General features: G+C 34.6%; 2 protein-coding genes across 2 annotated transcripts; both read left to right on the top strand.

The window, feature by feature from the left end:
• Positions 1 to 10,485: 10,485 nt before the first annotated feature.
• Positions 10,486 to 17,991, top strand: LOC102584634 (125 kDa kinesin-related protein-like). Its single transcript, XM_006350674.2, has 23 exons — positions 10,486 to 10,699; positions 10,905 to 11,194; positions 11,289 to 11,418; positions 11,695 to 11,850; positions 11,932 to 12,408; positions 12,668 to 12,765; positions 12,852 to 13,008; positions 13,088 to 13,157; positions 13,272 to 13,348; positions 13,440 to 13,493; positions 13,579 to 13,659; positions 14,062 to 14,173; positions 14,564 to 14,650; positions 14,743 to 14,918; positions 15,218 to 15,379; positions 15,461 to 15,568; positions 15,686 to 15,844; positions 15,933 to 16,016; positions 16,389 to 16,594; positions 16,702 to 16,803; positions 16,892 to 17,001; positions 17,087 to 17,238; positions 17,359 to 17,991. Exons 2-23 carry the CDS (start codon positions 11,034 to 11,036, stop codon positions 17,572 to 17,574), a joined length of 3,135 nt encoding a protein of 1,044 aa, XP_006350736.1. The 5' UTR covers positions 10,486 to 10,699; positions 10,905 to 11,033; the 3' UTR covers positions 17,575 to 17,991.
• A 1,046-nt stretch (positions 17,992 to 19,037) lies between these two features.
• LOC102581762 (putative respiratory burst oxidase homolog protein H) lies at positions 19,038 to 23,653 on the top strand. The gene is made up of 15 exons (XM_006350838.2): positions 19,038 to 19,340; positions 19,582 to 19,677; positions 19,776 to 19,938; positions 20,015 to 20,063; positions 20,145 to 20,258; positions 20,514 to 21,320; positions 21,535 to 21,627; positions 21,712 to 21,827; positions 21,914 to 22,016; positions 22,252 to 22,346; positions 22,435 to 22,582; positions 22,749 to 22,883; positions 22,955 to 23,083; positions 23,214 to 23,292; positions 23,373 to 23,653. Exons 1-15 carry the CDS (start codon positions 19,073 to 19,075, stop codon positions 23,480 to 23,482), a joined length of 2,505 nt encoding a protein of 834 aa, XP_006350900.1. The 5' UTR covers positions 19,038 to 19,072; the 3' UTR covers positions 23,483 to 23,653.
• Positions 23,654 to 25,194: the final 1,541 nt, after the last annotated feature.

Raw genomic sequence — 25,194 nt, 5'->3', positions numbered from 1 at the left:
TACATTTTATACATGATACACTAATCTGATGCGCTGATACATTAATCTGATGCGCGAGATACATTAATCTGATGCGTGAAAATGAGGGATTTTGGAGATTTGTAAAACTTATAGGGGATAATGGTAATAAGTAAACTAAATGGTGGAATTTCTGTAATTAATCCATAAAAGAAACTACGGGTATAACATTTAATTTGAATTAATAATTTGTTATTTCATACAATTTTTCCTTTTATAAAACATAAAAGTTTGGAGTGACTTTTGAAAACTCTCAAATATTAGAATTTTGCCCAATTTTTTTTTCAAGAACTTGGGAACTTGAAATGTTTGCCGAATATATCTGCCAAATAATAACAAATTATTTGGCCAAACGGACCCTAAGTTGTCTAGAAACACGAGTGTTGCTGAATTCCCTTAGTCCAAATCTAGCCTTTTATCTTATGTTTCCTTGTAACCAAATATGTAATATTCGAATAAATCAATTGGTGGCCACTATATAAATGGGGTTAATTGTTATTCTCGCCGTCCTAATTTATATGATATATTTTAGATTTTAAATAAATTTATTTTTTATCATAAATTTTTCGTATATCTTTTAAGTATAAAATAAAAAAAAATTATAACTGACTTACGAAATCGATTCTATTTATATAATTCGACCATACTCTATTGTCTAGTCCTTCACACCTAGAATTCCACGTGAATTTAATGATAAAATTCTGATCCACAAATTGCGGATTTGGAGTTTGGATATGGCTGTGACTTGATAACAAATCAGCATGTGCTTTCTGGTAGTGCATAGAGCTAAAGTATAAAGTTAGCTACAACAAATAAATATATGTAAGAAGGATAATCTAATAGACGTGCAACTTTCAACCTAAAATATAATACACATTCTTGTAACAATTTCACAGTTAAATGATTGGAATTCATTTAAGGGAAATGTTTCCTAATTAACAAACAAATTATTTTGTAGTCACGTTGTCATGATTCGAATTCAAAACCTCTAACTAAATATGCGTAGCAGAATCATATTTCTTCACCCATCGTCCACAACTCTCCTTATAAATTTGCGTAGGATTGTCATATAAAAAAACGAGTTGAAATCTTTATCAAAATCTGGTGTCAGTGAATGCATGGGCTTTCTTATGGAAAAGAAATAGGAGAAGTAAAGCGTACGATTGAGTATGCCCCAAGTAATAGTATATATCAACTTCATAGCAAACCATATAATTGAGGAGCAATTTATGAGAAGGTTTAATGTTTAATTTGCAAAATTTCACTTTCGTATCGACCCTTTTACTTTGTTGTTACTAGAATTTTACATATCAGGTTCGACCGTTGGGTATGAAGAAAATCTTGCGGGAGTACTACTTCGAACCTTGTAATGCGCGATTCGAATTTAATCGGGACTCCGTGGACTCATGAAAAAAAAATAGTATCTCTTAACATAATCAGATTAATACTACTGATTAATTAAAGTAAATGCATGTGAGGACTCACATCAATCTTGTCAGCTTGAGCACCACATATTAACCCCACTTTTCTCTTGCATTTCTGGTTAATCTTATATTTTATCTACTAACTGTTCAATCTCGTGTTCCTCGTGATTGTTATCATTTTGATATTGGTCGATTTAAATTTTAAATCTTATGATTAGTTTGATTCGAATTTGATCTAATACTGTTGCAGACAAGCCATCCATTGATGCCTCCGACAGAGAATGATGTGAACTTATCTTTTGCTTGTGTCGGAAATGAATATACATTCAGAAGAGTATTTGGACTAATGAAATAAATGGCCGATGAAATGATGATAGGGCCTAAATGCTTGGGCTTTCATCTGCAGCTGGAAGCTGGCCCATTTTGAATAAGGATCCAGTTGTATTTTCCTTAGCAGTTTCTAGAATAGTGTGAGGTGTCTAGTTCAGGTACAGGTTGTTATTTTATTTTTGTAATTAGCTTTTAGTCCTTTTAGTATTTGCACAATAGACCTTAATAGATTGTATAAAGGAATGTAATTAAGGCAGAATTAAGTCAGAGAGGAAATTTCCACAAATTTTGTGTTCTTCTTTCAAATTCTACATGGTATCAAAGCAGTAGCTCGATCTAGCTCAATCACAACATTTTTCTCTTTCAAATCACAATATCTGAAAATGGTGGATGGTGTTGCTGTAGTAGAAACTTCCAATGCTGGAAACGCTGTGGAGATTGGCAGCACTCCATCTTATTATCTCCACCCCTCAGATTCACCTGGAATGAACCTAGTTAACTCCATCTTTGATGGAAAAGGATTCCCAGGATGGAGGAGATCTCTCCTCATTGCTCTCTCTGCGAAAAAGAAGCTTGGATTCATAAATGGAAACTGCAAAGCTCCAGATATGGCACATAAGGATTTTGAACAGTGGAGTTGTTGCAATGATATGGTAATTTCTTGGATACTAAATTTACTGTCAAAAGAAATTGGTGACAGTGTAATTTATTCCAAAACAGCAAAAGAGCTGTGGGACAGTTTGGAGAATCGATTTGGGAGATCTAATGGAGCCAAGCTGTATCATCTGCAAAAAGAGTTATCAGGTTTAGTTCAAGCCAATAATGACATTGCTGGGTATTTCACAAAGCTCAAACGTTTATGGGATGAACTTGACTCACTCGACCTATCCTCATGTTGTACATGTGTGTGTACGTGTGAAGGAAAAGCAAGGTTGGTTAAGTCCTTGGAAGACCAAAAACTCATACAATTTCTAATGGGTTTGAATGATGTTTATGCCCAAGCAAGAGGAACCATATTGATGATGAACCATCTACCTACTATTGATTAAGCATACAGTCTACTTCTCCAAGATGAGAATCAAAGGGAGGTATATGTGAATGCCCTCATACCACCTGATTCTGCTTCATTCATGGCTGCAGGACAAATGGGGGGTAATTTCAGATCTGGGAATCAAGCTAATAAAGGAGCTAATACATCACAGAATTTCGAAAACAAAGGATGTGGTACATCTTATAATTTCGGGAATCTCAATCAAAGGTCTGGAAAACACATTAAAAAATCTAGGCCAAGAAAGGTGAAATACGATCCCAATGTGAGTTGTGATCACTATGGAAAGACAGGTCATTTGAAGCTGGATTGTTTTAGACTCATAGGGTTTCCGGAAGATTTTCAGTCAAAGGAAATGCAGCTATATCAACAGAAGACAATGAAGACACACACCACAAATATGGAGAAGCATTTCCACATGATTACATGCAACATCTTAGCAAGGAGCAGTACTCTAATCTAGTACACAATGTTGTCAAAGATGCAAAGTTGACTCAATCAAGCACATCAGGATCATCATTTAATGTGAATGCGGTTGCTGGTACTATACTTAAATATTCTGCTTCATGTTTTCCAATTTTTAATTCTAGCACCTGAATCAATGATTCAGGTGTTTCTGAGCATATGTGCTTCAATTCTAAGTATTTTTTGTGTCTAACCCCTCTCCCTGTGCCTTTGAATATCAGTTTGCCCAATTCTTTCAACATTATTGTCACTCACAGAGTGTTAGTATTCTGCCTTCTCTCACTCTGCATAACATTCTTCATGTTCCAGGTTTTAAGTATAACCTTCTATCAGTTAACAAGTTGTGTATTCAACTTAATTGTCATGTCTTATTTACTTCTAGTGGGTGTCTCTTACAGGACTATTCAATGAGGAAGGAACGAGTTTTTGGTGATGTAGAAGATGGTTTATATCTACTCCAGCCCACTAAAATAGATTCAGGATCAATTATAAATGTTTTTCCAAAAAGAAGTCATTCCAATGATGTTTTTAGTAATATTGTTAGTCCTATTTCTGGCTGTAATTCTCATTCAGTTTCTGTTCCTGCCTATGCAGTTCCTGATGTAAATCTGTGGCATGTCCGGTTAGGGCATTTACCATTTTCAGCAATGAGAAATATAAGTTTCATTCATTTTCCTTCAAATTCTGAGTATATTTGTCATATTTGTCCTTAAGCTAGACAGAGTCAACTTCCTTTTCCAGTTAGTGCCATTAAAACCCAAAGAATTTTTGAACTAATTCATATTGATACATGGGGGACCTTTTAAAGATTCTACTTACAATGGTTTCAATTATTTTTTAACCATAGTAGATGATTTTAGCAGGGGCACTTGGACTTTTCTCTTGAAAACTAAGAGTAATGCTTTTCCAATCTTAAAGGATTTTTTGGCTATGGTGGAAAGACAATTTCATTCACCAGTCAAAAGAATCAGATCTGATAATGCTTTGGAACTTGGTAAAGGTTCATAAGAGGCTGCTTTTCTGAGTTCTGCAGGGATCATTCATCAGAGATCTTGTGTTGCCACTCCCCAACAAAATAGTGTTGTCAAGAGAAAGCATAGACATCTCTTGGAGGTGGCCAGAGAGTTGTTTTTCCAATCTAAATTGCCTATCCAATATTGGGGAGAATGTATTTTGACTGCCACTCATTTAATCAACAGATTGCCTTCTAGAGTACTTCAAGGGAAGACACCTTTTGAAGTGCTTTTTGGCTCTCTACCCTCTTATGAGGGACTTAGATCTTTTGGTTGTTTATGTTATGTTTCCACTCTATCTCATCCAAGGGACAAGTTTCAGCCAAGAGCTAAAATATGTGTCTTTCTTGGGTACCCTCCCTCTCAAAAAGGTTATAAAGTGCTGGAAATGGCTAGTAGAAAGGTTTTTATCTCTAGAGACGTCAAATTTCAAGAAGATGTTTTCCCTTTTGAGACCACTTCTTCACCATCTACTTCCAACTTTCTTTTCCCCTTTCATATACCTTTTCCAGATTATGCAGATCCTCCATCCACATGCTTTCCTGCCTCATCCTCTAACCCTCCTACTCCATATCCTCCTCATATTCCCATAAGTTGTGATCTCACATCTCCTACTGATCCACACTCTACTGCTTCCCCTGATTTGCCTCCTAGGAGATCTATAAGACCTAGTAAGCCTCCCTTCTATTTGCAAGATTTCATATGCAATTCTATCTTTCTCACTGATGTCACTAACTCTTGTTTTGTTCACCCTACTTCCCCTACTTCCTTTTCTTTTGGAGCTATGTCTCTTCCTAACCAACATATTTTCCATTCTTTATCCACTGTCATTGAGCCTAACAGTTTTGGTGAGGCTTCTCAACACCCAGGTTGGACTAAAGCTATGAAAGATGAGATTGCAGCTCTCCAACTCAATCACACTTGGGATGTAGTGGTTCTGCCCCTTGGGAAGAAGCCTCTTCCTTGTAAATGGGTTTACAAGGTGAAACACAACTCAGATGGGTCTATTGAAAGGTTGAAAGCAAGATTAGTAGTTAGGGGGGATATATAAAAGGCATGAATCGACTACACTGAGACATTTCCCCCGGTCGTTAAGATGACCACCATCAGATGTCTTCTCACAATTGCAGTCAAGAAAGGTTGGCCCGTGTTCCAATTAGATGTGAATAATGCCTTTTTACATGGTGAATTACAAGAGGAGGTGTATATGCGGTTTCCAGCTGGTCTTCTACCCCCCACACCAAATCATGTTTGTCTCCTACAAAAATCACTATATGGACTTAAACAGGCCTCAAGGCAATGGTATGCACATCTGGCTGGGGCTTTGAGCTTCAAAGGATACTCTAGCTCCTTGAATGACTACTTTCTATTCTACAAGGTCACTAGTGATCTGGTCTCGATTCTGGCGGTCTATGTTGATGATATATTACTTACAGGTAATGACAGCTTAGAGATTACCGACATAACTCATTTTCTTGATTCTAAGTTCAAGGTTAAGAATTTGGGCGATATACATTATTTCTTGGGTATGGAAATCATACGAGAGCAGCAGGGGTTCATAATCAGTCAACGAAAATTTACCTTGGATCTGCTCAAGGAGTTTGATTGTACAGGTTCTCCTGTTTCTTCCCCTCTCGATCCGTATGTCAAGCTGCAGGTAGATGATGGACCTTTATTATCAGACCCAACTATGTATAGGCATTTAATTGGAAAACTTAATTACCTCACACATACCAGGCCTGATCTCTCTTATGCTGTCCTTTCCCTCAGTCAGTTTATGCAAAGACCTACTGTTGCCCATTATACAATTGCTCTTCGAGTTCTCAAATATCTTCGTGCAGATCCTAGTCAAGGCATTCTCCTTTCTTCTACTCCATCAATGAACCTCATTGCCTTCTGCGATGCAGATTGGGCGTCTTGCAAGGATACACGAAGATCAGTTAGTGTTTTTTTCATTACTCTAGGTGGTGCACCTATTTCCTGGAAATCAAAGAAACAAACTTCCATTTCCTTGTCCTCCGCCGAAGCTGAATACAGATCCATGCGAAGGGTCACTGCGGAACTGACCTGGTTGGTCCGCTTACTTACAGATCTCTCTGTTCCATCTATTCTGCCGATTCCTCTTCATTCTGATAGCTAGGCTGCCATTAACATTGCTCGCAACCCCGTCTTCCATGAGAGAATGAAGCATGTTGACTTGGACTGTCATTTCGTACGGCAACAGTTTCTCTGCGGTCTCATTACATTGTCCTTCATCCCTTCGTCTCATCAGCTTGCTGACTTGTTTACTAAGCCTCTCTCTGGGGTTTCTCATCGTCAAATAATGGACAAGTTAGGGGTTTTTTCATTCCCCTCTAACTTGAGGGGGGATGTTGCAGACAAGCCATCCATTGATGCCTCCGACAGAGAATGATGTGAACTTATCTTTTGCTTGTGTCGGAAATGAATATACATTCAGAAGAGTATTTGGACTAATGAAATAAATGGCCAATGAAATGATGATAGGGCCTAAATGCTTGGGCTTTCATCTGCAGCTGGAAGCTGGCCCATTTTGAATAAGGATCCAGTTGTATTTTCCTTAGCAGTTTCTAGAATAGTGTGAGGTGTCTAGTTCAGGTACAGGTTGTTATTTTATTTTTGTAATTAGCTTTTAGTCCTTTTAGTATTTGCACAGTAGACCTTAATAGATTGTATAAAGGAATGTAATTAAGGCAGAATTAAGTCAGAGAGAAAATTTCCACAAATTTTGTGTTCTTTCAAATTCTACAAATACATACCAACTAATTTATAGGTTTCAAATTTATTATTTATATTTATATTTATTTAGTGGTATTTTAAATATATATATAGACGATCTCTACCGAAATTATTGCATTTGAATGACCTATATATAGTTACACTTGTTTACGGAGTTAATATCTTAAATGACTACTCAACTTTGAATAATTCACTTAGAAAGTCACTCAACTTTGAGTTGTTTACTTCGAAAGTCACTCAACTATTAATAGTGGACTTAAAACGTCACTTAACTATTGTTATTTTACTTAGAAAGTCACCCAACTAATTTAATTTATTTTTTTCATTAAATTTTGTAAAATATAATTTTTTAAAACTATTTTAAAAAAAATAAGATGCTTATGTTAATTATTTTATTGAATTTTATTGAAATATAATTTTTGTTTTACATATTTTTTAAACAAAATAATAAAAAAAATTGGTGTTGTGCTGCGTATTTTTTTATTTCTTCTCATCAAGTCCAACCATTTTTGGATCATTTTTTAACATATTTAATTCCGGTTATACAATTGCTAAAATGGAAAAGGTTTTTTCTTTGGGGTCAATTGTTACTGCACGTTTTTAAAAATAAAAAAAATAAAAAAATAATAATTGTGATTAATAAGATAATTAAAATTGATATATTTCTTTAAAAATAGTTTTAAAAGAATTAAATTTCAATAAAATTTTATGAAAAAATTATTTAAATTGATTGAGTGACTTTTTAAGTGAAGTATCAATAGTTAAATGATTTTCTAAGTGAAATATCAATAGTTGAGTGATTTTAAATGAAACATCAACAACTTATTGACTTTTGAATAATAAAACAAAGTTGAGTTACTTTCTAAATAAACAATTGACTTTCTAAGTAAACTTTTCAAAGTTAAGTGACAATATGAGATATTAACTCCTTGTTTACCGTATAAATGAACATTAGAATTCATATAGGAACTAGTAACGGCTATTTCGCTTTTAATAAGAAGCTATACAGCTCCTTATGGAGCCATTCAAGTCAGCGTTGGAATCAAAAAAATTATTAAGCGTATCTAAAAATAATAGCGTGTGACTGTTAAAATAAAATAAAAATATATTGTGCTATTTACGGTTTGAATCCGAAACTCTGCCATTCTAATGGACACTCATTATCACTATGCAAAGACATAACTTTGGCCAAGTATGTCCAATTTTAAATATATATCCTTTAAATATAAAATTTGGCATATGTATATAATGTAATTTTCCGACAAAGGGTGCCCAGTTGGAAATCCTAGGTGGCTATAGCTACACCCCTGATTCAAGTGGTCCCATACTTTTAGAGTAACTACGTACATATAATGTTTTTCTAGGGCATAATTAAGTAATAGTTACAACATAACATATCTAATATAATCTTTCACAAGTATAGTCTTTTATTTTTATCTTTATAAGACAGAAAAATGATTATCGATAGACCTTCGACTTTATCAAAAGCACTTGAAAAAAAATAAAATATAACAATAAAAAATTGTGATAAAGATATTGAACTAAGGTACATAATTAAGAAATCCTCATTTCTAAATCTTTATTGGAATATTTTGATAAGGTAAACTCAACGCTCTAATCTAGTCAATAAATTTAAGACGGCAACCTTCTTTAATTCAAACATCATTTTCTTACTTTGAGTATTTTATTTTATAATTTAATAGAATTGCAGAATTTATTCATAGACTAGCCTTAATAGAAATATCAGACGGTATTATACATGTAATTGTCATAAGAAATACATCTTTTGTTTCTAGAGAATTTTCTTACTTTTGATTATAACATCACCAAAATTCAAACTTATATTATCTGATAATAATAGTGTTTTGGACCAATTTACAAACAAAATACACTTTTTTTTATATATATTTTTATCAAGTACCTATAAAAGAGAAATATCACCTGATTATTTAATTTTGGCAATATTAAAATTTGATATTGATATTAATATTTCATAATTTTGAGTTATTTCAATTGCATACGCTCCTTGATATCCAAATTCATAATAAAAGGTACGAGTAATTTCTCTTCTTCTTATTTTATTTTCCGAACAAAACACATTTTTTATTTTTAACAAAACACATCATTTGAATTTTGAATCAACATCGATCCTTGAGTAGAATAGAATATTACTGCAAATGTATACGTAAACGACAAATGAAATACGAAAAATTCATAAACTTGTATTATTGGGTATACTAAACTAGATGACTACTATGTCCTCATCAGTCTAATATTAGAGAATTATTGAATTCAAAGTTAAGAGTAGAAAATAATTCAAAATCCTACCAACATTATCCGTTGCACTTAACTCATGTATTTTAAGGTAATCCTCAAATTTACTAGTAATAAGAAATTGATGCTCTCCTATAGGTGAAAATTTACCCACATTAAGTATTTATATATTAAATAAAAATATATATGATATATATCTTTGCATACAATGTCATCACTAAATTGTAATTAGACAAATTCTTCTATTATTTTATCACTAATTAGCTACACCAATTAGTATGATTCGACAAAATCAAGTGCGCATAATTAAGGTCTTGTGAGTTGATCTTTTCCTGAAATTCAAAAGAGAAAAATAATACGTAATTTGTATATCTTTGCCATTATCGCTAACCATTACCCTTTTCATTACATTTTTAGATTGGTCGCCCTATATCATCTTCATCCTCAAACCAGCCATTAATTTGGTAAAGTGGAGTATTAGTAATTATTTTCACATTGCTAATTAACACACAAATTAATAAACACCATTTGGCATATTTTTTTCCTCTATCTTTATCGAATTTATTTAATACAGTGTCATCATTCAACCATTTTTCGCTTTTTGGTTGAATTTCTAGATGTTTTTTTTGCCTCTCAATTAAGAATTATCCAAATGTCAGTATGTAGTTTTTCGCCTTTTTTTTTGCATTAATCTTTTAGTTAAGCATTTAATTCTTCTTTATTTATGATCATTAGTAACATTAGGATTATTAATGAACTCTGATTAAGACTTAAGAGATTCAAAGTATCATAATTTTTTAAATTCTCTAAATTACTCTACAATAATCAATGTACTTCTACCAGTGAAGTTTGGAAAAAAATAATATTTATACAACCTACACACCATAATCTTGTGAATGTAGAAAGACTATTTTTGAAAAACGCTAAAATAAAACAATTTAAAGCAATTTTGAAAAGAAGTACAAATTGAAGTAGTTGCATATGCTTGTAATTAAACTCTATGGCAAGTCATGTAATAATTAGCAAAAGAATGCCCCTTCTCATATGAAGGTCCTTCAATTATTTTAAAAATTTTCTTTTTTTGTTTTTATGTTACAACGGTCAAAAATCAATTTCAAATGGCATGTAACAGCCACAAAATCTGTGCTTTTCTTCAACTTTATCTCACCTCACGCGAATATTAGAGAACATACAGCTAGCTCCTCCTCTCCCCTCTCTCAATCCCTTCTATTTTTATTATAACCTGAAATTAGAAAATAATTCACCAAATTTATCAGTCTCTATCTTTTCAAATCACTAAATTCTCTCTCCAAAATCTTCTCTCTAATATATCGCCCTTCTTCTTCACATTGCAGGCGATTTGATCGTCGGTAAGTCTACGCCATTTCCTCTTCATTTTTTTAATATCGTACATATGAATGCATATGAATCAATCGACGGATTTCATTTTGTTATTTGAATGATGAATCTCTAGTATTCATTAGTCTTTTTCAATTTGATGGTGAATTTTCGTTTGTATTTTTCTCGACATTTGATGTGAAGATTTGCATTTTACCTTTCATTAAACTGTTTCAGCGCATTCGAGTTGGAAGCTCTGTTTTGCCATATCAAGTTTTTGTTCTCAGATTTGGAATCGAGTTGAATTGAATCGGAGAATCGGCAGAAACGATTGTGAGATTGGAGTATAAGGGGATCATTCTGGAAATGGAGCCATCACAGAGAAGAGGCCATGTTTCGCGGTCACCATCACAGACGCCGCGGTCTAGTGAAAAGGTGGTTAGAGATCTGCGATTGGCGGAAGGGAATATGAGTGGGAGGCATGACAAAGATAAAGGCGTCAATGTGCAGGTTATTGTGCGTTGCAGGTTAGTAGAATTAGTGCATTTTGGAGCTTTAGTGTAGGTTTAACTTCCTGAATTGAATTGATTGTATTTGATGGAATTGTTGTGAATTATGCAGGCCTTTGAGTGAGGATGAGATGAGATCGAATACACCAGCAGTGATTTCCTGCAATGAGGGAAGAAGAGAAATTTCAGCTATGCAGAACATAGCTAATAAGCAGATTGACAAAACATTTGTCTTTGATAAGGTATGAATTTCTCTTATCCTTATCTGATACTATTGGTTCTATAATAAGAATATAGTGGATAGTTAAAAAAAGTAATTTGATGTAATAACTCGGACACATTACCTGTTTAGAGCAGAATGGATACAAGTATTTTAAAAACTCACTCCAACTAGTTTGGGGATTGGGAGTATTTTTGCTTGCTATATTGATTGAAACTGAATGCCCATAAAGGATGTGAATCAGACATCAGGTGTTTCTTGAGCTGACACTAACATTCTGCTGGATAATGCTGTCCAGGTCTATGGTCCTACGTCCAAACAAAAGGACTTGTATGATTCGGCAATCTGCCCTATTGTATTTGAAGTTCTAGAGGGCTATAACTGCACCGTTTTCGCTTATGGGCAGACAGGAACCGGGAAAACTTATACAATGGAGGGAGGGGGAAGAAAGAAGGTTGGTGGTTGTCTGTTAGAGATGAATTTGTTTATGCTACTTTCTTCTTTATAATAATACATTACAGTTCACCCCATTTAGAATGGGGAATTTCCAAGTGATGCAGGTGTTATCCCACGAGCTATTAAGCAAATCTTTGACATATTGGAAGCTCAAAGTGCTGAATATAGCGTGAAAGTAACATTTTTGGAGCTGTATAACGAGGAAATATCCGATCTTTTAGCTCCAGAGGAATGTACAAAGTTTACAGATGACAAATCCAAGAAACCATTAGCTCTGATGGAAGATGGTAAGGGTGGAGTTTTTGTTAGAGGCCTGGAAGAGGAGTTAGTAAGCTCTGCAAATGAAATCTACAATATCTTGGAGAAAGGTTCCGCTAAAAGGCGTACAGCTGAAACTCTGCTCAACAAACAGAGCAGTCGTTCTCATTCTATATTCTCTATCACAATTCACATCAAGGAATACACTCCAGAAGGGGAAGAGATGATCAAATGTGGTAAACTGAATCTTGTAGACCTTGCGGGTTCTGAAAACATTTCACGTTCTGGTGCAAGAGAGGTGAGACATTAAAATTCTGTAATTTGTTAGCCATTGCATTTAGCAACTTTATTAGTAAGAAAAAGAAAAAAAGAGAAAAGAGAACCAAACCAATGAGTGTGCAAAAGTTGCTTAGCAATGTCATAAATTTTCCTTTTTCATGCCAACTTATCCTGGAAGAGACTTCTCAAGTTCTTTTTGGTTCTTTTGCCCACTTTGATTGTGTTTTTTCTGTTCACATTATATTAAGCTGTACTAGATGATAGATTTTCTTTTCCAGGGCAGAGCAAGGGAAGCTGGGGAAATCAACAAGAGTTTGCTTACACTTGGTCGTGTAATAAATGCTTTAGTTGAGCACTCTGGTCATATCCCATATAGGTGCTTAAAATATTCATTTTTATATAAGACAATATTATATGTATGAAGCTTTTTACAGACCCTGAGAACATTTGTTGGTTTGTCAGGGAGAGCAAAATAACAAGGTTGTTGAGGGATTCATTGGGAGGGAAAACAAAGACATGCATTATTGCGACAGTATCACCCTCCATTCACTCCATGGAAGAGACACTCAGCACTTTAGATTATGCTCATCGTGCCAAAAACATAAAAAATAAGCCAGAGGTCAGTTTTCTGGTCAATCAAACATTCTTAAAAGAATTTTAGTCCAAACGTGGTTAACTTTTCTTTTGCTGTTATTTAGATTAACCAGAAGATGATGAAATCTGCATTGATGAAGGACTTATATTCTGAAATTGAAAGGCTGAAGCAAGGTGTTGAACTGGTTTCTTCTTCTCTTTCTGCATGAATATCTCTATCTTGGATGTTAGTTGCTTTAAATTATTTAAATGTTTTGATTACATAAATTTCCATTCTAATGCCAACAGAGGTGTACGCTGCAAGAGAGAAGAATGGTATCTACATACCAAGAGATAGATATCTCCAAGAGGAAGCAGAGAAAAAGGTTAGGCCCTGCTCACTGATCCATTGATTGGTTTGGATTATCATGTAATCTTTTCTTATGTGTGGTCAATATGTTTTTTCTTCTCTCTTAGGCAATGTCTGAAAAGATAGAACGGATGGAACTTGACTCAGAATCAAAAGACAAGGTATGCTACTGATTAATTACTCAGCTAGAATCTAATTAATCATCCGGAACTCGTAACTCGTTACATTTTTGCCTACTGCATACAGCAACATATGGAGCTTCAGGAACTGTACAATTCTCAGCAGTTGTTGACCACTGAGTTGAGTGGCAAACTTGACAAGACAGAGGTATATGGAGTTCAGACCCCTGCTAATTTCAGTGTTAAATTAGGTCTTGGGCCTAACTCACACCCCAAAAGCTAGCTCAAAGGGAGGAGGATTGCCCAAGCCTTATAAGGAGTCCACCCATCTCATTAACCACCGATGTGGGACTTTTGTCAGTCTTAAACACCCCACCTCACGCCCAGTGCTTAGCATCTGGTGCGTGGGCAATTTTGATTTTGGGGTCCCAACATCGGGTGAGCCCCAAAAGCTAGCTCAAAGGGACGATGATTGCCCAAGCCTTATAAGGAGTCCACCCATCTCATTAACCACCGATGTGGGACTTTTGTCATTCTTTAACATTCAGTAGCTATCTTTTGTTGTTCAACTCTTTCTTATGGATATTAGCTATAATTTTGTGTCTTCCAGAAAAAGCTTCAGGAAACTCAGCATACTTTGGCTGATCTCGAAGAGAAACATAGGCTGGCAATTACAACAATTAGAGAAAAGGAATTTCTGATAACAAACCTTCTAAAGTCTGGTAAGCCGCATTCTCTGTGCATAGTCAAGGCAGACTCTTTTGATTAATCATCTGCAATTGCTTTCTGCTGAAATTGCATGTTTTTCCTATGGACCAGCTTTGGGAGGAATTTACTTTTACTGGGGTGGGTGGATAAAGCAAGGTTCAAATGAAACAAACAATATTATTAGGGTTGGGGTGCAAGGTTTTAGTGATTCTTATAAACACTTTTGGGGATGGGGATCATATTTCTCTTAAAGGAATTACCAAATTCATTGGTGGAGACACTGTGGGTTCTTTGGAGTCGTTTTACCTTTTGTAATAGTTGTATGAGACGGTATGGTTTCTTTGGAGTTGTTTTACCTTTTGTAATAGTTGTATGAGATATTTAATCGGTATGTATTCCACCAGAAAAATCACTGGTTGCTCAGGCCTTTGAACTTCGAGCTGAGCTGGAACATGCTGCATCAGATGTCTCGAACTTGTTTGCAAAGATTGGTAGGTCAACATAAAGACCTGAAATCCGTAATGATTTTCTTTCTCAAAATAAAGGCTCTTGCACCCGCTATACTGATAATGGTTGATTTCAGAGCGCAAGGACAAAATAGAACATGGAAACAAAGTTCTCATCCAAAAGTTCCAATCCCAATTAACTCAACAACTTGAAGTTCTGCATAAGAGTGTTGCTTGCTCAGCCACACAACAAGAGCAACAACTCAAACACATGGAGGAAGACATGCAGTCCTTTGTGTCTACCAAGATTGAGGTAAACTTGACTTTGTATACCTGTTAAAGAAGACACTCTACAATGTTTCTGGGAAAAGACTATACTTCTATATATGCTCCTACACAATTTATTGCTTTCATAATGTCATGTGTGCAAAGATTTAGGCATCCTTGACTTGTTAAATTTAGCAATTGGCCTTTTGCAATATTGCCTAGACAATGATGTGATTATCAACCCCCTACAGACCCTTTTAGAGAAATCTCAGAAGCACTCATGTACTTCGAGTCTTGCACTCATGTTGATCAGTAAATCAGTAAGAGTTTTGGTGTACTTTTCAGGCTATGGAGGAGCTTCGAGGTCTCCTAGACAATTTGAAAATCAGGTTTGGTTCTGGTATCAAAGCTTTAGATGGTTTGGCCGGGGAGCTCGATGGCAATGCTCACTCAACTTTTGACCGTTTAAACACTGAAGTTTCTAACCATTCATCTGCTCTCCGAGAGGTATGCCCTCTTTTTATAATTCTCTGAGAAATCCCAGGTAGTATTTTCTGCTTATCTCTATTTTTTGTTTTTGAAATGTAGTTTTTTGAGGAGATCGCCTTAGAGGCCAATACCTTGGTTAATGATCTTCAAAAGAGTCTTCTCAGCCAGGAAGAGAAACTAATTGCATTTGCAGCACAACAACGTGAGGTATCAGTAGTTTCTATTTGTGAGCTCTTCCCTCTTCTCCCCTCAGTTGCCCTCTGTATATCCCTCTTTTTTCCTTCCCAAGTTTGGGTGATAAAGTTTGGATGCTTTTTTATATAGGCTCACTGCAGGACAATCACAACATCAAGGTCATTTTCTCAAATTACTGGCAACTTCTTTAAGACTTTGGATAAACATGTCTCCCAATTGGGTGATATAGTTGAAGATGCACAGACCGTCAGTGACCAGAAGTTTTCTGAACTAGAAAAGAAGTTTGAGGTAATGATGTCATCCATGAACATCTCTCATTTCATGAAGGTCAATATGATTGTTTGCCCCATTTTATACGGATATTCGCCTTTTACAGGAATGTGCTGCCAATGAGGAGAGGCAAATCTTGCAGAAAGTGGCAGAACTTCTTGAAGGATCAAATGCTAGGAAGAAAAAATTGGTATGATCACTTATTAGTCATATAAATGCATCATAATTTGCTTCACCAGTTGAAGAAAGGCACTCAGTTGCGGCTAAAATTTCCATTATCCCTAAAACTAGGCAAAAAGATAGTAACTTCATTGATCGATGAATATGGCAAAAATAGATGCACTTTCTTATAGTCAAGCTAACTTTGAAGACAACAATGATATAAATGTGTGACCTTCCTTTACCTTGCCTAGTTTATGTTTGAATTTTTTTTCTACGCTAGTACTCCCTTTATAAGTGACAAGAAGAATGCATTGTGGATCTGGGAGGACAATCATTGACATTTACTTTTTCTACTTTAGGCTGCGAAAGCTAATTGGATTTTTTACTTGGTTTGCTCTAGGTTCAAACTGCAATCAATGACCTCCGAGAAAGTGCTTACAACCGAACCAGCAAACTAAAACAAGAGATGTCAACCATGCAAGATTCAACTACTTCAGTCAAAGACGAATGGACCAATTATATGGAAAAGGCTGAATGCCATTATCTTGAGGATACTGCTTCTGTGGAAAAGGGAAAGAAAGAGATGGAGGGGGTGCTACAGAATTGGTATTCCTCCTAGCATATCACATATCACTTCTGAAGAAAATTTATGTGTTCTTTTCGTCTGTGAGTTTTTCTTGGCCTCTCTGCTTACTTGAATATGTACTGTGCAGTCTGCAAAAGGCAAAATTGGGTGCTGAACAATGGACGAATGCTCAACGCTCTTTGATCAATCTAGAGGAAAGAAATGTTGCGTTTATGGATAAAATTGTTAGGTTGGTTGATTCACTTGTTATTCAAGGCTTTTATCTCTTATTTCCAATATTTCACTTGTTATTTACTGTGAGCTTGTACATTTTTTAGTGAAGGAATGAATGCCACTGAAGCACTGCGTGCACAGTTTTCGTCTGGTGTGTCATCTACTCTTGAAGACACTGATGTTGCCAGCAAAAACCTTCTCTGTTCCATTGACTGTACGTTACCAAGTTTTTTACACATATATTAATGACTTTTGTTGGTTGTTTGGTATCATCCAGTTAACTAAATTAAATTCTGCAGATTCTTTACAACTTGACCGTGATGCTTGTGGGAACCTTGATTCCATGATTGTTCCTTCTTGTGGAGAGCTGAGAGAATTGAAGAGTGGACACCACCACAAGGTTGTTGAGATTACAGATCATGCAGGACAATGTCTTTCACAAGAGTACATGGTAAGGACATCGTGTCATATGATAGAAAATCTGTATTTGTTCTGTTTAAATGACATTATTCATGTACCTGCGACATTATATTCATGTACTTCTTTTCTCCAAATCTGTCACTTGTAATAGGTCGACGAACCATCTTGCTCTACACCAAAAAAGAGAGCTTTCAGTATACCAAGTGCTGGTTCGATTGAAGAGCTCAAAACTCCTTCTTTCGAGGAGTTGTTGAAATCATTTTGGGATGGAAAATCACAGAAGCAAGCAAATGGAGATGTAAAACATATTGCAGATGACGCTCATTCATTGAGAGATTCAAGACTTCCTCTCACTACTATTAATTAGTACTATAGAAATTAGACATTATAGGATTATGGAAGAAAAGCTTGTACATAAGAATTCACCTACATGGACGAGTGAGGGATAGTAAGGGCCCTCCACCTCCAATTATAGTTGGGGGTTCGAGTCATCAAGGGAGCAAAGTGGAAGAAGCCATTGTTAGGCTTCTTGAGTAGGGGGAGTTTGAATGTGGGTTACCATATCCAAGAAAGAAGAAAGGAAAAAAGGAAAGAAAATTGGGAGATTCATGAGACAGACATTATAGTAAATTTGAGGTGTCTCTTTTGATGCGATAAGAGTTTCTAATCTTCTTACCTGGTAAGTTTCATATATCCATTTAGGAATTGGTTTGGAAGAGATTTTGGTCCATTTGGGACACACCTAGAATAGAGGTTTCAACTAAAATGCACTTAACTTCACCACTTAAAAGTGCACTAAATTAACTAATAAAGCTAACTGAATCTACTTGTGTTACATTGAGATATCTTTAAGCTTTCGTGTACTGATATGAGTATGACTGTATATGAGCTGATACAAACTAGTTAATCGCACGCAAATTTTCAGTGTTCAAATTCATCTTAAGCTTCGGAGTACAGTCAAAGTGAAATCCTATCTTCTTGCACAAACATATAAAATAAAAAGATCAAAAAAGCAAAAACTGCTTCGAAATAAGATTCTTACAAACTTAATGTCAGACTGATAAATCGACTTTGATGTCATATCTAATATTCAAAGTTTGTCTTGATTTGCTTTACCCCTAAATATTTAATATTTCATGTTAATAGCTACGCATATTTTAGTCCAAACTTTATTTCCGCGTTAAAGAGTAGTAGTTATTTGCCTGTACTCTATAGAGTTGTCAAAACATTTTTTTTTTTCTTTCTTCTATAGAATTGTCAATACCACGTTTGAAGTTGAGATTATTTTTTATTAAGGAAAATTCCAAAACCCAAAAGCATAAAAGAGAAAAAGATTACCAAAAACAACAAAAAAAATAACAAGGTGGAGGACGACGTGCTTACAAGTAAGGATCCGGAATGACTACTCGTTTCAATTAATAAAAGAATTCGAACCACGTCTAAAAGATTCCCTAGAATTTCTGTTTTAAGTAAAAATTGAAACATTGATAAAATATGAAGCAAATTTAATCATATGATCTGTTTCTAGCTTGCTAGGAATGTGCCTACAATTAAAATATTGTATTCACATTAATGAATAATGAACAAATTGCAGTATCTTATTATAAAAATCCAGTCTTTGAGTGACTAAACTATAATCCAACTACTCCTTGGCTGTTTTAAAAAAAGATTCAATTAAAAGAAAATAAACACAAATAAGACTTTGTCTAATGAATAAAATATTTCATTTTGGCATGCTGTTTTAGTGGGGGACACTATGGTTTTTTAAAACATTGTATTTTTCAAACAACTGATTTAACGAACTCTTCTTTATTTTTCATCAAAATTTTGTGAAAAACAGAGAAGAAGTAAGAGAATCACATAGTATGGTGCCCATTGACGATGGGGATTTATCTAGAGACAATTCAGTGAAATGGATTCTTGAAAATGCTGAAAAAGATAGTACGAGCGATGTCCATGAGAATATAAATGGTGCAAATGGTTTACAAGAAGAGCTTGCAAATCAAAAATCTTTCAAGAGAAATTTCAGCATTTCAAGACGAAGAAATGGCGTTGTACCAAGAATGGGGCGGATGGAATCAGGAGCTACTAGAGGGCTCAAGAGCTTGCGGTTTCTTGACAGATCAACTACAGGTACTGAATTGTGTGACCATCTCATCTAAAAAGATAAAATGTTCGAGAGTAAGCATTTTTATTTACTTAATTATATGTTCAACATGCCCACTTATATGCGAGCCTGATACTGTAGAGTCCCTTTTGATGATGGAACGTCGTTTGATTTGAACTCAGGATCTCTGTCTGTTTTGATACCATATTGAATTATGTGATGGTCTCGTCTTAACTTTTATTTACTTAATTATGTCTTCAATAACAGGGAAGGAGGGAGATGCTTGGCGAAGTGTGGAGAAACGATTCAATCAAAATGCAGTTAATGGGAGGATCTTCAGAGAGAAATTTGGGACTTGTATTGGTATTTTTGTCAAACTTGTATAGAAACAGGCATTTCATATAAACTTGGTTTCAGTTAGAGAAGAAAGTAGAACAACATTTCTATGTTTTGCATAATAGGAATGGGAGAAAGCAAGGAATTTGCTGGAGAGTTATTCGATACGTTGGCTAGGCGTAGGAAGATCAACACAGAAAATGGTATAACAATAGATGAAGTGAGAGGATTTTGGGAAGACATATCAACTCAATCTCTTGATGCAAGGCTTCATATTTTCTTTGACATGTAAGAGATTAAATCAATGGGAGATGAAAACTAAAATCCGTCTTTCCGAGTGACTAATGGTGGTGAATTTTCACAGGTGTGACAAGAATGGTGATGGGAAACTATCAGAGGAAGAGGTAAAGGAGGTGAGAAAACTTCCCTTGGAAAACTTTCTTCCTTCAATTTTAGCGTATCTATCTACTTAATATGTTTTTTTTCTGAAAAAGGTTCTAGTGATGAGTGCCTCGGCAAACAAATTGTCAAAATTCAAGCAACATGCACCGACATACGCAGCTTTAATCATGGAAGAGCTCGACCCTGATCATTTGGGATATATTGAGGTAAGGATGGGACTAAAAAGTTGCTGTCGTTTTACTGTTATTGATGGTTTGATTGTCTTGATCCCTGAAACTGTCATGCTTCTAGTTTCAATTGCAATCATCATATTACTGGATAAATCTCCTCGTGCTATGCCATATGAACTTATTAGAAATGAATTTATGAGAATTCTTTTAGAGGAAGAGCTTCAATGTGTGGTGTTAGACTAAAATGGATGAATAGTTTCCTCCTATAATTTCTCATTTTCTACTTAACAGATGTGGCAACTTGAAGCTCTACTAAGAGGGATGGTGGGTTCAGAAGAAGGGGAAAAAACCCTAAAGAGATCACAAACACTAGCGAAAACCATGATCCCGAAAGAATACAGGACTCCAGTCAGCAAATTCTTTTACAAAACATCAGAAAAAGTACAAGAAAACTGGAAAAGAATATGGGTCCTAACATTGTGGTTGTGCATCAACATGGTACTTTTTACTTGGAAGTTCCAACAATTTAAAAGAAAATCAGCATTTCAGATCATGGGTTATTGCGTTTGCATTGCTAAAGGTACAGGAGAGACTCTTAAGTTCAACATGGCTCTGGTTCTTTTTCCTGTATGCAGAAGAACTCTTACTAAGCTCAGAGAAACTTTCCTTGGTTCAATATTTCCCTTTGATGAAAATATCAATTTCCATAAGATAATTGCATTGGGAATTGCTGTTGCAACGTTTATTCACGCACTTTTCCATACCAGCTGCAATTTTGTGAAACTAACAACGTGTCCACAGAGTAAATTTATGACATTTCTTGGAAGCAACTTCGACTACCACCAACCGAGTTACTTGGACCTGGTGGCGTCTATTCCAGGTGTAACAGGCATTCTGATGACACTTTTCATGCTTTTCACCTTCACATTGGCTTTACATTCGTTCAGAAGGAACGTCATCAAATTGCCATGGCCGTTCCATCATTTAGCAGGATTTAATGCGTTTTGGTATGCACATCATCTTCTGGTCCTCGTCTACATCCTCTTGGTCCTCCATGGCTACTTCATATACCTTACAAAAGAATGGTACAAAAAGACGGTATGTATGTTCACTTGGATTTTGAAAACCTTTTGACATTTCCTAACTTTGCAGTTAAGAGAAGAAATCCAACTACTGCATAACTTGAAAAATGCACATATATCAATCATGTTGTTTCGATATGATTAAGGGCGTTTAGTTTGTTGACATTTAAGATCAATTTAATCAAACTAGTGATGATGATTGAGATATCAGAAATATCTTTGTTATGCAGACATGGATGTACCTTGCAGTTCCGGTACTTGCATATGCTACGGAAAGAATTCTCATCGTCTATGAGCACAGCGACAATGTCAATATTATAAAGGTTTTAGCTTCGAACAAGCTTTATGTCAAATTCATAAGAACTTTCTGAATTTAGCTTTGATTTGATGCAAAAAAAAAATTGCAGGCTGTCACATATACAGGGAATGTACTAGCATTATACATGAGTAAACCTCCAGGATTCAAGTATAAGAGTGGAATGTACCTTTTTGTTAAATGTCCTGATATATCAACCTTCGAATGGTAAATGAAGAAAGCTCAAACTATGCAATGATCATTTACAAATCTGGACGTCTATTTGCGCTAAGGAACTTTATCAATTTTTACAGGCATCCATTCTCAATCACTTCAGCACCAGACGACAACTATCTAAGTGTTCATATACGTACGTTGGGAGACTGGACTACAGAGCTAAAAACCAGATTTGAGAAGGTGATAAATTTGTTAAATTCGCGTTTCCAGATCACTTACATTTTCTATTCGATGAGTTCTACAAGTCTAATGAGCTAACACTAACAAAAATTCGATAAATTGGTGATCCATTCATATCACTAATCTTATGAAACTCTATAATTCAGGTAGCCAACAAACTGAGCTACTAGGACTCCCCTTCTTTCTTCTACTTATTTTTAGCCTTTTCTGATTTTAATAAGCTCTCCTTTAGCAGGCCTGTGAGCCTGATCAAGTAGCACAATCAAGGAAGGGAAGTCTTGTTAGAATGGAAACTAAAGCATATACAGATGTTGAACAGGCTCAATCCGAGTACGTTTCCATGTTGTTCTATGTCTACTGATTTTCATGTTCATGAACCATGATAGAACTTATATTTACTCTTATCTTTTCGATGCAGATTTCCGAAGATCATGATCAAAGGACCTTATGGTGCACCAGCTCAGAACTACAAGAAATATGATATCCTTCTACTAATTGGCTTGGGAATAGGAGCAACACCATTTATTAGCATTTTAAAGGACCTTCTTAACAATGAATCTCAATCTGTAAGTACCTAATCTCAAAACCATAATTTTGCTAATGATTTAAATTATATACACTGATAGTTTAACAGTATACTTTAACCTAATATAAAAATTCTTCTATATTATCCGTGTACAGAAGTTAAACTCTTTTTCTAATTAAGAACATAACGAAATCGAATTACTGCAGAATCAGCAAATTGGTGAATCATCAAGTAATAGGAGAGGTCCTCACAGAGCATATTTCTATTGGGTGACCAGAGAACAAGGATCATTTGATTGGTTCAAGGGTGTTATGGATGATATTGCTGAATATGACCATAATGTGAGTTGATTAATTTTCAATAACATTAACTTAAATACATAGTATATAATTGGAAGTGATATATTATACAGGAAATGATGGAAATGCACAACTATTTAACTAGTGTTTATGAAGAAGGAGATGCTAGATCTGCACTTATTGCAATGGTGCAATCACTACAACATGCTAAAAATGGAGTTGATGTTGTCTCCGACAGTCGGGTATATATCCTATTTGTTGCAATTTTATGAATTTTTACACTTAAATTTATGCTCTGCGTTGGAAGTATTAGGTTCAAATTACTTTTATAGTTACGTCAGTATATTGATTGTAACACTTCCAATGTAACAGATAAGAACACATTTTGCAAGACCAAATTGGAGAAAGGTATTCTCTAGGTTGGCAGCAGCCCATCCATCTTCTCGAATTGGTAAGCCCTTAATAATAAACAAATGTTCCAATTTTAGCTAATTTTTGACGCTCAATTGTCACATATTTTTATATTTGCAGGGGTGTTTTACTGCGGAAGTCCTACTCTTACAAAACCACTTAGAAGGCTGTGTCAAGAATTTAGTTTAAATTCATCCACTCGTTTCAATTTCCACAAAGAAAATTTCTAGATATACATATATACAGGTTTCACTTATTGAGGCTTCACTGAGTTGCGAATTCTAATAATTTCCTGTATAAATTGTTGCAATTCTATTGAATATATTGCTTGATATATACGGAGTATGTACTAAGAGAAATTTTTGGAAGTTGATAGAAATTTGGTTGTGATTGTTTTGCAACTACTCTCCTTGAACAACAGCTGACCTATATTATATTATATTATAAAATGACTTGATCATCTATAAATTAATCGATTTCACTCTCGAGATTTAACTTATTATATACACTGACTAAGAATATTTTTTTTTTTAGATGTACCTAGCTCATTGGAGTAAAATACTATCCAAGGGAGTGTGATTTTAGTAATTATTTTCTGATATTTGATTTATAAAGGAAAAGATATTATCAAAGACATTTAGATACTATAATCTAGAAAGATACTATCACTTTGGATCTAGGGCCATAAGACAACTATATGGGGAAATAAATGTAAAATTTGGACATAAACACGGCCTAAAAGTCAAAATTGGCTTAAACTTGATTTAGCGATTAATAAATCAATTTAGTGCCTGGCAGATAAATTTTTTATTCTTATATGTATTTCAATATTTATATTAAATTATACTAATTTATCATGTTAAATTATAAACTAAGATAAACGCATATTAATTAACTATGTTGTATACTAATATATAAAGACATGTTTCATGTATTTATTGGATTGGAATAAATATTGAATGCGATAAGTTATTATTGGGCCATACTTTCAAGTAATTTTTTTAAGAATCACATAGTATAAGGAGCAGATTACATTTTGTCCCTATTTTTATCCAATTTACAAAAATCTCCTAAAATTGTTGTCATCCGGATAAATCCCATTCTTCCGTATACATCACATTTTATACATTATACAACTACTTTGTTGAGATTAAAAATAAAATAAAATATAAAATTAAATGTCAGTTCCCCAAATCATGCAAATCTAATTGATGTCAATCTCTCCCAAATAACAGCTCCAAACAATTCAAATTTGAAATTTTCTTCTCTCAAATCTCATCCAAATCGTAATAGATTCAAAAAAAATGTCGACAATTTAATATAGTTATGTATCATATAAAAAAACTATGAATATGATATATGTTGATTTATTTATAAAATAGTGTTGCATATACATGCATTTGATACATAACTATATTATATATGTTTACATCCCTACTCTATTCGAATAGGGCGAAACGTCACGGTGACTCAAAAAATAATCAATTGATTCAATTTTGAAAGAATTTTAAGAATAAACGAATTTTAAAGGAGTCGCCACCTAATTTTAGGAAAATACTAGGAAACCATTAAGTGATCTACGAAACCAAGATTCTAGGTAAGGGGTTCAAGTTATTCCGAAGGGAAGGTATTAGGCATCCTTCGAAATCCACAACTGTGGATCCCGACTGAGTTCATTTTTTCAAATTGAGGAGGAGATAAAAATAATATACAAATAAAACAAACATACAAGATACACAAGTAATAAAATAAAATAATATAAGAAATATCCTAGATTTGTCTATCGTCAATAAAATACGATAATAAATCAAAATATTGTTCGAACTTTGTTCGAATAGCTTCAATGAGAAGCAGCTCCGGGTACCTGTAAAGACACTTAGTAAAAGTGTTAGTAATAAATAAATATGAATAAAAATAAGTGAATTAAACAATAACTTAAAAA

This window comes from Solanum tuberosum, unplaced genomic scaffold (assembly GCF_000226075.1).
Source record: "Solanum tuberosum cultivar DM 1-3 516 R44 unplaced genomic scaffold, SolTub_3.0 scf00128, whole genome shotgun sequence".
In the NCBI taxonomy this organism is placed as follows: Eukaryota; Viridiplantae; Streptophyta; class Magnoliopsida; order Solanales; family Solanaceae; genus Solanum; species Solanum tuberosum.
The sequence above is the reverse complement of the archived record's forward strand: the minus strand, read 5'-3'. Positions and strand labels throughout refer to the sequence as shown.

What these genes read in the sequence shown, in the direction of transcription:
- LOC102584634 (XM_006350674.2), top strand. Translation starts at nt 11,034, where the DNA reads ATGGAGCCATCACAGAGAAGAGGCCATGTTTCGCGGTCACCATCACAG. An exon ending in AATTGAAAGGCTGAAGCAAG is followed by an intron (nt 13,158 to 13,271) that starts GTGTTGAACTGG and finishes TAATGCCAACAG; the next exon opens with AGGTGTACGCTGCAAGAGAG. An exon ending in AACAAACCTTCTAAAGTCTG is followed by an intron (nt 14,174 to 14,563) that starts GTAAGCCGCATT and finishes GTATTCCACCAG; the next exon opens with AAAAATCACTGGTTGCTCAG.
- LOC102581762 (XM_006350838.2), top strand. Translation starts at nt 19,073, where the DNA reads ATGGTGCCCATTGACGATGGGGATTTATCTAGAGACAATTCAGTGAAA. An exon ending in ATCATTTGGGATATATTGAG is followed by an intron (nt 20,259 to 20,513) that starts GTAAGGATGGGA and finishes TCTACTTAACAG; the next exon opens with ATGTGGCAACTTGAAGCTCT. An exon ending in TAAAAACCAGATTTGAGAAG is followed by an intron (nt 22,017 to 22,251) that starts GTGATAAATTTG and finishes CTCCTTTAGCAG; the next exon opens with GCCTGTGAGCCTGATCAAGT.